Source organism: Falco peregrinus, chromosome 11, assembly GCF_023634155.1.
Source record: "Falco peregrinus isolate bFalPer1 chromosome 11, bFalPer1.pri, whole genome shotgun sequence".
Lineage (NCBI taxonomy): Eukaryota > Metazoa > Chordata > Aves > Falconiformes > Falconidae > Falco > Falco peregrinus.
In genome coordinates, this window is record NC_073731.1 from 18,072,501 (window position 1) to 18,088,357 (window position 15,857).

At 36.5% G+C, this 15,857-nt stretch overlaps 1 protein-coding gene across 1 annotated transcript in view; it reads right to left on the reverse strand.

Annotated features, from left to right (window-relative positions):
• CAMKMT (calmodulin-lysine N-methyltransferase) overlaps window positions 1-15,857 on the reverse strand; it is a 221,484-nt gene that overhangs the window by 7,022 nt on the left and 198,605 nt on the right. Inside the window, exons 8-10 of the mRNA XM_055816135.1 lie at window positions 14,800-14,874; window positions 7,739-7,802; window positions 1,605-1,736 (exon numbers count right to left, since the gene is read on the reverse strand). Coding sequence (XP_055672110.1) covers window positions 1,605-1,736; window positions 7,739-7,802; window positions 14,800-14,874 — 271 coding nt within the window. The remainder of the gene's footprint in view (window positions 1-1,604; window positions 1,737-7,738; window positions 7,803-14,799; window positions 14,875-15,857) is intronic.

The window sequence follows — 15,857 nt, forward strand, 5'->3', positions numbered from 1 at the left end:
GCCGAAAGGAGACAGGGGGAAGAGGAACAAGGAACAACGCTATCACAGCTGTGATTACAGTGGAGAAAAAACATTCCCAAACTGGATTTAAACTAATGAAGTTGGACATTACCCTCTCCAAGTACATCTCCATCTTATGTTTCACAGCTTGTGCTCAAAAATAGTGCAGTACAATGACTGGCATTTCTAGAGCTAGCTAATTTAAAGCTACTTCAGATACGTCTTTGCTCTGGTCACCATTATTAGGACTGCAGTGGACACATAACCAGAGGAAAAGAGAATAGATTTGTTTTCTAAGCAAAATAAACTACCCTATCATTTTAGACCCATCTCTTGGTTCAAGATAACAACTATTACTCCTGCATTTCACTGCTGCAGAGCTGATTTGGATGCAGTGGATAATGAAAGAGAACTACTACCATGAAACAACATAATCAAAATCACGCCCTTTTTCAGATGGAGGCAAATAAAACACCCATCACATTGGGCCTTACATTTACATCATTTTATATGATTTGAAGTCAAGATGGTAGAGGAATGACGACTGAAGTTTATTTGGTTTTAGCGTGACCAGATTCAGACCTACCTGAACAATGACATTAAATGATTTTATGTACACATGCCTAGATAGCTTTAATGGGAGTCTTTAATGAATATAAAATTACACAATAAAATATATATACTTGTCCCTTACAACATCACATGCACTTTTTTTAGCATAATCTGATTCCTATCCTATGGTGGTGCTAAATAAAAAAATGTATTTCACTTCAATTCTGAACATGTCTATATTTTCCAAGAGCAATTCTTAGAAAATTGCAAGAGGTTATGTCTAAGGTCATATGGACTTACAACAGTGGATTTCTCTATGGTATGAAATAGAGATCTCAGAATTGCAAGTAATAAATATGATTTTGATAAGCACTTCTACACAGGAAAATAAGAAATTCCTAAAAAGTTTTCTGTGAAGCACCTTCCTCTTCATGTCCTGTATTACTCTATACTTATAAATAATAAAAAAGGAGACTGATAACAGTAGCTTTATGTAAGCAAGCTTAGAAATCACGCTCAGATAAGTGCTTTTGACCTAAATCTTGTAGCGCCTCGATCTGACATATAACCCCACAACTGTGAAATTCTGTATGAGATTTAGCAGTTTGAAGCTGCCAACTGACCCAGCCATAAAGCAGCCAGAGATAAGGATTTAAGGTACGATATGATACAATTAGACATTCACCTCCTATTTATTTCAGTCCATTTCAGTATTTAACCTACTTAGAAGTTGCAAGCTTTTTATTAAAATGTAAATGCTAGTGTGCCGTATATTTATAGGCAGCTAACAACAACAAGAAGAGACTCTCATATATTAGATTTCTGTGAATGAAAAGGGTAAACAGGAGATGCTTCTGCAAAACTCTTCTAGACGTGCAGAGATAAACGATGGTTCTACCACACAAAATAATCAGATACAAAAATAGCTGTTCAGAAACAGCACACCTAAGGAGTACTTTAATCAAACATTTAGGTTACCTGCCAAAAGGACCATGATCTCTTCAAAATGCAATGCGGATTAAAGTGTTATCTAACACAAGCAGAAAACTAACCTTGGAGTGGAAGTTCGAAATGTGTTCATCATAATTTTCATGTCTTTGGATAGAGAAACCAGCTTTTTCAGCTAGATTGCAAAACTGGTTTAAAGTATTCCCTCGGAGTGGAGCAAATACCATTGCTTTTCCCTGGAACATTAAAAAGGGAATTTATACATTTTTAAAACTGGAAGAGAACCAGATATAACAGACACCTGACTAAGCTTTTAACATACTCAAGCTGGAAAAGTCAATTGTTCTCTTGGGAAAATACTAAAATAGGGTAATACAAATAACTCTTCAAAATATGCAAGATTTCTCTGATTAAATGAATGCAAAATAGAAAGTAATAAATAAATATTTTCTTTAGAAAACTGCCAACTGCCATACATCTGCTCCTTTTCATACAATAATGGTGGTTATGAATTACCAAACTAAAACAGAAAAAGCACATAAAATATACACTCCATGCAAAATCCATTTGTTAGCTCATGACCAAGCAAAGGCTGCAAATAGTGATTTTCTTTTTTCGCTCTCACTCGTAGAAGAGTACCTCCCACTTGCTGTCAGTGGAATTACAATGGCCCTGATCATCGGTTTTTAAAAGATATTTTAAACTACCTGAGCAGTGCAACCAAATTTGACCTTAAAACGGTAAATTGCATTTAAAGCAGGACTTAATTTTCTTGCACAGTAATTCTGGATCTTTTAAGATTATCAGGCCATTTATGATGCCCAGGCAATACACTATGGTCCATTAGATAATTTTTTGTTCATCCTTCTGTATTTAAGAAAACAAAAATAACTGTACCTTGAACTGATAGATTTTAGACACACTGTGCAAAGTACTAGCTCAAAACCTAACCTACGTGATATAGCATCTCTTGAAATCTTATTTGCAAAATTAATTCTAATTGGCTGAATACTGTGTTCTGTCACATGGAATGAAAACTGCTTGAAGAGCTGTAAACAAAGGTTAATATTCAGCCAACAGCATATCACACCAAGGGGAGCCACAAAGTTTACTCTGAGTTCTTGTATTTGACTTCTATATTAATGAGAGCTAAGACTAATTTGTGAGGTGCTGTAATCAACCAAAGACATAAAAAATATTTTTAGGGATCTGAAGAAATTATGAAATGATTATAGATGCCGCAGAAGAATATTTGGCTTGAGAAAATGAAATCTCAGGAAAAAAGTGATCAGAAGAGAGAATTTCCATAGGAACTCTGGAAAGTTATGACGCTGACACAGATACTTAGTGAGGAGGACAGGAAACAACCTGTGTGTTACAGCTTGTGCACACGTACACTCACATACACGCAGTGAGGCAGCAAAAAACCTCTATGTCAGTATTTGTGATACTAATGTGTACTTAAAAGACTCCAATCGTCAATACCACAGCACTGTATTTATGCTCAGAATGCCTCTGTGAGATAGGGAAATACTGTTATCCTCATCTTTCTCGTGGGAAATTTCAGCACAAAGGAGACCTAGGGCAATATCCCAAGCAATTCACTTCTGTTCATATGTGTAAGCTGTAACTTTAATTCTGTGGCTAAATATGAGGTGCAGAGGGGTGTAACTCGCACCAAAGGCACTGGAATTGCTTCTGTAAATGTTAGGTCTGAATATAGGCTCAGCTCAGGATGAAAAACATTAAACACAGGAAATTCACAATCGGCATCCTTGGCAGGCCTCACATCCTTGGCATGCTATATTGCCATCAGACAGAAGTGGGCAGCAAAGGGAGCCTTCAGCTGAGGATCCTCCTCCTCCTGCTGCCATCTCAGCTCCCCAGACCGTGGTTCTGCAGACCCTTCCTGATGCAAGAAGGATGAGGCTCCCCTGGAGCCCTGCACCTTCACAGGCAGCTTCACAGAAACATCAGGGTAGTGGGGAACATGTCCCCTGCCCAGGGCTTACTGACCACGCGATTCACTCAGGGACCTGTGGAATGGCCGAAACTTGCAAATGGAGATGGCTGAAGGCCGCAGGCCCTGTACCGGCCGTGCCCTGGCAGCTGCCCCCCTCACAGAGCGCCGTGCGGCCATTCCTTCTCACACACTCGGCAGACTACTTCAGATTTAATTTGAAAGAGAAATACAGTAAAATAGAACATAACATGGTATGGAATATCTCTTAAAACCAGACTGAAAATCTTGAAATAACTTCAAAAAAGGGAAATGGCTTTTTATGGAAATCACTACGCAGTAACTTTCAGCCAGATCCTTAGCTGCTGTAAAAATCCATCCATCTATTGAATTTAGCGTGCATCTAAAACACCTGAGGATCTTGCCCTCACTGATAAAAATGAAGAAATCATGCTTAAGTTTAATAGTACAATAATCTCCTCAAAACCGGCAGGTACTGTGGAGGTACCGTGAAAGCACTTTCTTGTCAATCATGGATCTCTGTGCTTCTGCTACCTGTTGTGGGGCTGCACTCACATTTCTGATTTTAAAATGCTTTTCATTTCTTGGTTGCTGTACAATAAAAAAATTAGACCAGCGGCTTGGATCTACACTTGATGGACTATGCCAAGGTTGTTTAATTCTAACTCAACAGTGCCTCCCAGTTTAGGATGATGTTTAAAGTTCAAAATGGCCTTTCCTCAACTGGGAAAATACTTCTAGTAAACTTGTGAACAAACCATAGAAGAAAGTGTCAGTTACAGTAGTTTGAAATGTCACTAAAATGCTGCAGTAAGATAACGGAATAGACGTTCATGTTTTGGACATGCCTGTGATTAGGCTTACTCATCAATCATTATTAAATGCAGTCTTATTTGCTGGTACTAATCATGGCTCAATAGCATCCCAATGACTTCACTGGGATTTTGAATGGATAGGCCACAGAAGAATCAAAGCCTTCATAAAAAAATGTTCTTAATTAGGGAAATATGCAAACAAGCAACTGCTTATGCTGAGATTGAAATTAAAAGTACATTTTAATAATAGGAAAAAATAAAACTAAATGTTGGCAGATCAAGTAGCTTGTTTATAAGGGGAATAAAATATAGCCATTCAAGATAAATTTGTTTGATGTAAAATTTCAATGCCTAATTCTTGGAATTGGTTTACAGGTGACATTATCCTTTGTAACAAATTCAGATAGCAATTTAAGCCCCCAGTAACTCTGCGAGCTGCTCATTTCTGCCTGTGTGAATTTCTGCTCCTCTTTTCCTGAGCCAATACAACTGTCCATGAGGTCACACTATGAATCAGGGGACTGAAATGACCAGAGTACTGTTTCCAGGAAAACAAAATGTTACCCAGAACATAATGCTATGCCATAAGGATTCTAACAGTCACAAACACCCTTAATGAAAAAGGAAATACTGCAGATAAATTTATCTCTTTTTAAACTAACAGAATAGATTACCTGTTCTGAATCTCTCCTTCAAGACAGCTTTGTAAGGATACCTGTTATTTTCTGTTTTACTCCACTTTTCCTTTTAGTTTTGCTTGCTAATATTTTCCCTGAAGTCTTCTATCCTAGTTGTATCATAGTTACACTTGAAAGATGTCTTACATCTAGATGTGTCTTCAATTTGAGATTGTTCCTCCATCAATTTGGCAAAGTTATACCAATAAGGAAATGTAACTTGTAAATTTGAGCCAAAATAATTAACGTAGAAGAGTGAACTCAATCAAAACAGTTTATGCCTTAGCTTAGGCATAAACTAACGCCCATACATTTATATTTATATTATATTTTATATTATATAAAATAATTTTTAATTATTGCAACTGGCAAATCTATTCACTCTTAATTTAGTTTTCTGTTAAAGGCCAAAGTATAGTGTAATTCAGCAAAGTTTCCTCTGATGCTATCCTTAGGTTTATACAGGTTTACAAGAACAGTAAAAACAGTAACTATTTTGTACTTGTGACTGCATCTTCAAATGAATATATGCTTTTGCTGGGGTCTTTCAAATCATGAAAGCATATGCTTGAAGGCATCTGTGTTCAACATATCTTTTTTGGACAAGAGAGCTCATTTAAGGTGTCTGCACTTCCAGCTTCCACCCCACCCGATGGTTTGCTATCCTCTTAGTTACGAATTACAATAATTAGCAAGGACATGCCGTAACTGGATATCCATCCATATAACCATCCATGATGGGATTAGGTAAATTACTTTAGTAAAAAAATACAGTTTGGATCATGGTCCAAAACTCTGCAAAAGAAATTCATGCAAGGAGCAAAAATTTTTTAAGCTAGCTTTGCTGATATGAAATAGGAACTATAACCTAAAAAGCATAGTAAATGAGGCTATGCTATTAATCACAATGGGCAGAAGCAACCCAACCTAGGAAGACAGGCAACAAAAAGCCATCTCCCTTTACTCCATCTACTTTCACAAAGAACTGTAGTTCTGCTCTGAAAAACAAAAGCGTGTTCTGAATTTGAATTAGCTGACTGGCATTAAAAAGCAACAAAGTCAGCCCAGTTTTGGTTTGATGTCAGGTTAACAGTTCCTAAATTGTCTATAGATGGGAACTTGAGCTATGAACACTACTTAAAATTCAGGCTGCCTTATCGTCACTGTTTTTTAAACCGAGTTGTCTGGTTGGCCTCATCAGCCTAGGTAAAGAATGTATGTGTGTATGCATATACAAATGTATGTGTGCACTCATGTTTTTAGCAGTATAGACCACCAGACTGTGACTAGCTATAAGCAGGAGACAAGTCAACTAACGGCTATTCTTCCAGCCCAGCTAGAGGCTTCTAGCCAGATCACAGTTACCATGGCACCTCTTCTCTGCCAGTGCCCTTCCGTGGAGCCAGTACAGCAGACCAGGGGGTTAACTGAAGAGCCAGGTGCAGCCATTGATCTGGGCCAAAAAGCCTGGGACCATCTTTGTGTTCTAGATCACCTCTGGTCTCAAAAATTATTGCACCCTGACAACTGATGGTACATCATGGAAGTCAGAATGTATCACGCTGGACCTGAGCTGCTTAACCTCCCCTGGCTGCTACTGACAGAAATATTTGGGTAACTTTTTCCTCAGGGTGGCTACATTTCTCCTGGCAGCCTTGCCTCACAGCTCATTAAAATAATTCAGTCTTAAGTAACTTGCCTTAGGTCACTCAGGAAAGTCTACGATAGAACCAAGAATAGAAACCTGATCACTCTAAGCAAAGAATGGGATTACTTACATGACTAAAATGACTCAGTTTCATAAGCCTTTGCACGTTTGGTTCTTCTATTCCTTTGACAGAGAAAATCTCTTGTACAAAATGTACAATACAATTTATAAATAATGTTTGGAGAATGCACTGATAAAATGAAGCACTTTTGTTTAGAAATGGAAAGTTTACCTTACTGGAAGATTCATATTTTAAGCATGAAAGGTAAAATTCCTATTTCAAATTCCCACTTATATTACTTCACATGTTTTCTCATATTCTCATTTAGATATCTACTTTTAAATTATTTTTTTTGAGATTCAAGATCATTTGTTTTGTATAAGTATATGCATATAACAGCTTTTATTTTTACCTGTAGCTCTCTCTGATTTAACAGCCTAATAGATTGAGATCGGTAAAATATTTCCTCAGTGACACTCATGTAGAATATGTAAGCATTTTATGAAAAGCTTAATTTCATTATGTTCTAAGGTATAAAACATGCAAACACAGGGCATGCTTAATGAAAAAAAGTTTTAGGCTACAATATATGCATAAGGTTTTTGTTCATTTTATATGAACAGAAATGAAAAGAAAAAATATTCTTTCACAATAAATAAATACACAATGACAAAGGTTACAATTGAAGGGATTACAAATGACAGAAGCCAACATAAAAACTTTCAATATCGTACTTTTACTTTAATATGAAGACATTATTATCAAAGGAAAATACTTGAGAAAAGCTTTGATAAAAATAATCTGACGCTATCTTTGAAGCGGTTTCATTTATTTTACTACCCACTGTGTTCCTTATCAGAAGGCCAAGTATAAGAAGTTTCCTAGTTTATGATTACGAAAGAATCTGATAGATTAGAAGACTCAATTGAAGTTGGACATAATAAGTATTAAAGTATTACATGACATTAATCCTGCCATTCCATTACTCTCTCAATCATTGTGCACAGACTAATTATTCTGAAGCCAGTGTTCGGGAGAAAATAGAAACATACTTACACTGGGTTGGAGTAATCTCTTTATTGCATCAACAAGGCTAGCTCTGTACCGGTCCAGAAACAGGCTGACATTGAGAAGAGAACAGAATCCAGATTAAAATGGGTTTTCAATTCTAATGATACTAATGCAGATAAGTACAAGGCTAATTACATATGTTTACACAATGCTGTAAAAGAGAAGCTGTAGTCTCCATTTCTGTCCAGTTAGGTACTTTTCAATATTGAAAAATACATAAACCCAAATATAATCTAAACCCAAGCTAAAATACTGGCATGAAACAGATCTTTATATAGCTGAAATTCACAGATCACATATGCTAGCTATTAAAATACTACCATATCAGAAATCAGGATCAATATAGAAAGATAACATTTTACGTGTTTTTTTTTTATACAAGGTATGTGTGTGGAGTTTTAAAAAGTGTTTTCTATTGTATTTCAGGTATTACTACTAAGGGTCTATTTTTTTTCCTTTTACCTTCACAGTTGTGGCATTAATTCATTATAATAAACCTATTATGCATACTTGTTCTATTTCTATATCTATCTCTGTAAAGATTTACAAGCCCTTAGCTCCTCTCTCCCTCAAACACTGTTCAAACCCAGATTGTACAGTGTTGTCATCACTCAGGAGTGAAATCCTTCATCTCCAGCATGAGTCCCACAAGGATAGCAGCAGAGCCAATTTTCCCATGCAATGTTGCCAACATGCTCAGCCTTATTTTGGCGTGATTACCTCATGATTTGAGGGGATAATTCATTCTTCATGCCCCTCAGCACCTTAATGTATGTACTAATAGTGGCAACCAGGGTGCCAATCACTTTTGACTAGATATTTGTGGACATGTAGTTACTGTGGATGAGAGTGCATTTACAATGGTTAGTGAACAACCATCGGATAGCAACTGATGCCTTTCAGTCCTTACTATCATGGGCTGCATTTATATTGGTGATTCAGATAAGAAACTCTATCAAGCAGGTCACAAATAATGTCATTCTTTCTTCATTATTTTTCACACTTTCTCTGTAATAAAACTGCTTTCCAGCCTGTGTCAAGCCCAAGTTCCACACTACATGGCATTTTGTCCATTCTTTAAGATTTTTTCCTATACTCCCCTTTCTTTTATTCTCAAACATCTCTTTCTGAACAGATGTGGCTAATTTTTTTCCAGGTTTGAAATCTCTAAAAGAATATAAAGAACCTATGAAACACCAACAAGGAAAACGCGGTCTGCCAACAGCATGCCAGTCATCAAGAACAGAATATGTTTGGATATTTAGGTAAGGACACACCACAGCTACCAAGGAGAATACAACATGACATATCATAGGGTCAAGCAGTTGTGTAGGTGCTGTGAATTTTTGCTACTCAGGAAAAAAACCAAACCCCTATCAATAAACTTGTCAGTGACTGAATTTCATCAGCAAAAACTGGCAGAGTGGCACATGTTGAGAAAATATGATAGACTGGATACCCATACATTTCTTAAAGCACTTATGCAGAATTATGACCTTTTGAATTTCTTCTCAAGATATTGAAGTACTAGCTAACAATTTCTCTGGTAGTCTGTCTGCAAGAATATTTAAACTTTAGCAGCTGGCATGATGGTTGCCCCTTAGTCTTGATTAATCTTACTGGAAGAATGTTACTGAAAAAATGTTTGTTTAAATTTAATTCATTGAAACAGCAGCTGATATCTCTAATGTCTCCCGGGAGTTCTAATCACATTCACCTCAGGTAGATCCCTGTACAGACAGATACCATAAGACACCACTTCACCGAGAACTTAGCCACCTGCAGAAGTGGTGCAATACGGTGCATGAGTCCTCTCCCAAATGAATTGCTAAAAATAACTAATTTTCTTCAACGAGAAACATCACAAGCATGCACATTTAAGACTTGCTGGGATCCTGTGTAGACAGAAGTACATTCCAAATGAAAAATGCATGTACAATATTTTTATTTTTGAAAGCAGTGTAGTGGAAACACAATTTTAGGGCCACTTACCAGGGCTAAAATGCCTTTTTCATGGACCTGCATACCATTCTCTCTTTTTACAATGAGACAGGGGCACAACTGCTGCCATCAATCTTGTTCCTTTACAATGACAGAACTACAGGCCTTTGTTCGCCAGAAACTGAGTGTTTGAGAACTTAAAATGGTTGCATGACCTGCTAGATTAGACAACTTCAATTAATACCTTTTCTGTTCAACCCCAATTGATATTTTGGTGGTATGGGAGGGAGACTCTTTGCCTTCTTAGCTTAGGAAACTCAGATAACCTGGGACAGTCACCCTGGCTCTGCTCCCAAGTTGTTCCTGCCCTCCAAAAGGGCTGTCCCTGGGAACGGGACCTGCTTAATTGAAAATAGTCTCCAATATGGGGATTTCCAGTCTGTTGCTCTGTGAGCCACACTCTCTGACCAGAGGCAGCAGAGAAGGCTGGAAGCAACCTTAATGCAACGCAGTGACTCCAGAGAACATCTCTGTTTTCCCTCTGAGTTGGAGGATGCCTTGACTGAGGAAAATCCTGAAGAAGTCGATAGATAATCTGTGCTGCAGACAGACAGGGCCAGCACAGGATTTGGCCCACGCAAGGAGATTTAGTCACGCAATTTCTCTTACAGGTAGAATTTGCAGAACTAAATATTATCACAGCATCCTAAAAATGTATCCGAGAGAATCCTTTAAAGCTCACAACAGCTCAGTGAAATTAAATAATGTATTGTTCTAAAACATTAGCACTCAGTTCTCACACCTCAATTCAAATTTGGCTTAGCTCACCATTACTTTAGTGGTAATGCCTCATGTTTATGCAGTAAGGGCGCTGTGAAAGCAATAGCTCAGGACAGGAATAGCAAGGCTTTCTCAGGTCAGCAAGGAAGTTTTGGATTGCAGCAGCAGAGGCCAGAACACAGTTGATGATTCGGACTTTGTTTAGGCAGTGCTCTTAACCTGTGAAATCCAGATGAACAGGCAGGCAATCTTGTCACCTCCCTCTTCTTCTTCTTCTTTTTTTTTTTTAAATTTTAATTTCCATTAAAACCAAAATGAAGGTTTATACCAAAAGTGCACAAATGTAACAGTAAGCCACAAGGAAACAAATGAAAAAAACCAAGTAGATTCTAAATTTGCTTCATGCTGATATCCTCTTGTGTCTCAAAACAAGGGGCATATACTTGTATTTTATATCTTATGATGTGAACTTATTTTTCTTTTTGCATACTTTGCAATTGTTAAAATACCTTAGTTTACAGGTGTACTTCAGACATTATAGACATTATTACATTAATGTATGGTGCCTAATGCATAGGGCCACTTATCTTTTTGTTCGACTTCAACTACATGGCTGACATAAACTGAAAAAACCCTTACTTCCATGTTGTCAGATTCCAATGCACTTGAAAGTATGTGCAAGAAATCAGGCTTAAAAAGAATAATAAATCTAAACTGAAGGACAGAGATCTTACTGCATTCATGTAAATGTAAAAGTAAAAAAGATTTCCTTATATTAAATGAAATACACTAATGGAAATAAAATTGACATATTTTAAGAATACTTTCAGTTCAGTTCCACATTCCTGGTGAATCCACAACTCCCTGTGGCTTCAGCAAAAATCTCAGTAGTGAAAGTAATGCGAGACAGCCCCCCCCAGCCTCTGCTGTGCAAATACTTATGCATGTGCCAAACTTTAAGAATATGATCAGTCTAAGTAAGTAAAGTGGCACATTATGCGCTTCCAAAATGATTTGGAGATTTAGACCTTATACTGTCTCTACATAAGACAAAGATTTTTCTGTTGGCTCAGTTCTACTGGCCTTGACTCTCTCCTTGGATTAAAAATCTCAGCAACTTTTTTCTTAATAAAGAAAAGGATATATGCTTCCTTTGAAAAAAATCAGAAATCTGATGCTCTCAAGAGCTTTGGAAGAGTCTTTGTTTTTGGCCTGTCTAAACAGCCACCTGTTATTTCTCCTCCTCTATTCATACTCTTACAATTCCAGCACCTGCATGACTTTATAACCACAAGTGTAGGTCAGAAGAAAGTCTAAAATTCTGGCAGCCCTCACCTGGCCTTAGAATTCCCCCTGAAAAATATGAGGTGGGTGGATATGCTTTAAAGGTTATTTCAGTGTGGTTTTTTTCCCAGTGTATCCTTCTTCCAGGTGTAGCCTCACCGATATTTCTTCTTTCTTATTTTTATCTCATAGTTGACATTTTACAAGTTATTTTGGAACTGCTGAACCATGAAACTATTTTTATTGTCAAAATCCTGAATGGTTAAATAATGACTAGCTTTCACAGTTTGCCTCTTATTTATTTTATAATCTAGTTGAGCTACTAAATTTAGCTGTTAACTAATAGACTGTCTGTTCTGGGAAATAACTTATTTTCCACTCCTGCACACAACCTTTATGAAAGTCTGACTGTAAATATATGAATATAAACATATCGCTGCTTGTTGTAATCATGCACATTTTTACTTGAACCTCCATGTGGATTTGGAATATGTTTATGAATACAGCTTGTTTTCATGTAAATGGGATCAAGCAGTACCACTGGTTAGCTATTCAGAGAATCAGACAATATCACCCTTGCTGGAAATACTTCAATAAAAATTTATCCATGTACCTAATATTTGAACTCAGATTTTTTGCTTTCTAGTTCTCTGTTCTAATCTCAGATTTTATTGACTGAGAATAAGCTATATGATGGTGTTAAACTAAATGCAATCTATTCTATCTGTTTTTATCGCTGCATACTTCAGGTTTCAGCCGAGAAGCTATAAGAAAAGAGATATTTTTTTCTTCCCTATTCAATGGCAGCCCAAAAAATTCAGACAGCAAAAATCCTGCCAACAGTTCTCAAGCAGATTCTATATCTCAGAAGAGAAATACATGAAAATGAAAAGAAGATTTGAGTTTGATAAAGCATGGAACATTTTTTTTCCTAGCCTTTTCATGTACCTGCAAACCCAGTGTCCATAACTAAAAAGAATGATTTCGAAAAGAAACAAACAATAAAGGGATTTTCATGCTTATTAAACTATACATATGGGCACTTGCAATAAGAAAATGGAGACAATTTGTCAATAAAAACACGTACTTTAAACTAACCTGCACATTTCTATTTATTTTTTAGAAATCTATAAATATTTACACACTTACCTGCATCTTAAGTGCTTCAAAATAAATGTACAAAATGCAGGGATTGCAAATGCATTATGTATTTTACCTGTCATGTTTGATTCTTTGTTTCCTAAAGAAACTACACTCTTTCCAAACAGACTGGGAGGAGTATTAGGCAAGAATATTACTGAAAAAACAACTTAAGTCTTGCTCCACTCTGCTGTACTCCCAGCACAAATAGGATGACATGGTGTGAGTATCAAGAATACAAGAGATGGCACAGCCAGGTTGTTTTGATATTTGTGTGAAGAACAAATTTAACTCTAAATCTCTTGGCAAGACCTTGCTTCACCCACATAATCTGGAGAACATCCATATGTGAGCCTTGTCTAAGCCTCCGAGAAGACTGCTGCCCTCCTGCTCATGTCCGCCAGCACTCTGATCTGACTTTCATACTTAATCTGATCTAATCCTGTCCAGCATTAACTTCATCTGTGCAATGAAACCTGGAGTATCCATTCTAATATTTGGTGAGGAAGGCATTTACTAAATTACTTGCTGAAATCATATGGTGTTGTTTAGCTCCTTATTTTAATCAGATGATGCATCTCTGAGGCACATTATCAGTGATTATTTAGAAACCCTCCTCCGTCCTTTTTGGAAACAAAGAACTTTTTTGAAATTAAATGCTAAGAGAAATTAAGCACTGTTGCATTCTGTCAACAAATAGGTATTAGAAGGAAAAAAGATGACTAAACATGCTTTCTCCACTGCTATACAAAACCAGTAACTTTCCTGAAATAATAAATTTGCTTAAACAGCAAAATATCACAGCAAAAAGAAGAAAAAAAAAGCTTTAGTGGAATATTTTATTAGAAGCCACTTAAAAAGAACATTGTTTAAAAAGACAATAGACAGCTTCATACTTCCCTTTGCCTTTTTCCTTTATTTCTTAGTAAGGTACAGAAATCTGCTGAACTGAGCTGTCCTAGGAAGTCCCTGTTTTCAGAATTTGGTCTTTCACAGCAGTTATGTGCAAGAAAACATAAACGGCTTTTTCTGTTTTGGATATTTAAAGGGTCAAGAGCAAATATCCATGAAGGAAAAACAGATTCATTTAAAAGCACCTACTCCTCTAAATGAAATTTGCACATCTCTTTTTACACTGTCTCCATTTATGTAACACAAATAATTAATACTGTACCATTTTAAAAGTTACCATGCAGCAAACACTGCACAGCACAATTCTGCAAATCCAGTATCAGAAAAGGGTTGTGTCAATAATCAAATCTATTTGCATAAATTACTAAACAGTATACTGTGTTGTAACATGTATCTACCTTTTCACAAATCAAGTGCTGTACTTTTTTTTTTACTAAGAATTATAATTAACATGTGCCTGTGTAAATAATCTATGCCTACAAATACTGCTGTCAAATTGATTTAAGAAACAGAATGTGATGGGGGAAAAAAAGGTTTTGAAAATATTTTTTTCCTTGGAAAGATTTTCTGGGGAGCAAAAAAATATATCCCCTTATATCAATAGTCAGATCTTTCCTAAGAAGTAAGCTAATTGAGCTGTTTGTGTTGATAAACTCCCTTTTCTCCAGACTGTTCCTCACTGAGCCATAATTATTTGCAATTTGCCTAAGTCGTCCATTTACTGATACGTCAAGCATGAAACAGAGGCAATTCCAGAAAATGGAAATGCTTCTCAAAATCAATCTTTGGGAAATAATGTGGTAGAAGTTACTGTGTGATAGAAGACTACCTTATAACTGTCACATGGAGATGAATATTAATTTGTTGAGGTTAAGGTGGTTTTGTGCTTCATTTGTTGACTTTGCTTAGCCATCAGGCAAGCAGCACAGTACAATTACTCCAGCAAAGCTATATTTCTAACATGAGTTTTATGATTTTTATGTACTTACCAGTCAGCACACATAACAATGTCAAAATGTCCTTCCAGTTGAGAGACATCTGTCTCATTATCCCATCGTAAAATGCTAGAGGAAAAAAAGATTTAAAAAAAAAGAAAAGAAAAAAAGGACTTACATTTTTCATCTTGAGATTTTTAAAGTATTAATATTATTCTTATGTGACACAAAAGTGTTTTACAAAGTACACACTCGTTACTTTCAAAGATGAATATAAAAATATTATTCTGTACATTTTTAAGGTTTTAAATCTCAAAACGAAAGTGCTTTTTTTTTTTTTTTTTGTTACACCAGAGAGGCAATCCACACGGGTTCTGACAAGTGGATCACCAACACATCTGTATTTCTGAACTGGCGACACATGTATGGTTTCAGCTTTTTACCCTTTAACACCACTGCATGAGGAAGTGAAGTCAAAGTATTGACAATCTGAATGAAACACGGATTTACAGAATAGATGTGAATTCATGGATCTCCGTTACATCTGGCAGGCAAGCCAGTGGTGTTTCTCATTGATGAAGTGAGCATTTGCTTGGGCTGGAGGGAGGAGGGACAGGGTGAAAAACTGCCAAGCTTAACTTCAATGCCAGATATGTTGCCTCAGGCAAGCTAAAAAATACAGCAGTGCTGACTCTGTCAACACCTATTCTCTCATAGGTGATAAGTTATTTAATTCTAAGGTACCCAACAGTAGGCAGAAATGCACATATGTACAAAGTTCTTGTTTATAAATGGTGCCGATTTATGTAGCTGTCACGATGAATTTCAGTACTTTGCTCCTATTTAAAAACAGCAACTACTATTGGAATTTACCGCATACTTAAAGTATCATTACCCCGAAGATTTGAAGCTGCATTTCTATTTCTAGACTATTTTTTTAAAAAGAACCTATCCTTCTTTTTCATTTCCTGGTTATTTATAATAGAAAGTAGATAAATATTTATGGGAAAAGCACTTGTGGGGGAAGGGTCTAATCTGATCTTGTCAGGTTGTGCATGCTTATCTCAGTTTTGTATGAGTCTTGACCAAATAGACCCTTTAGTCTTCCCGCA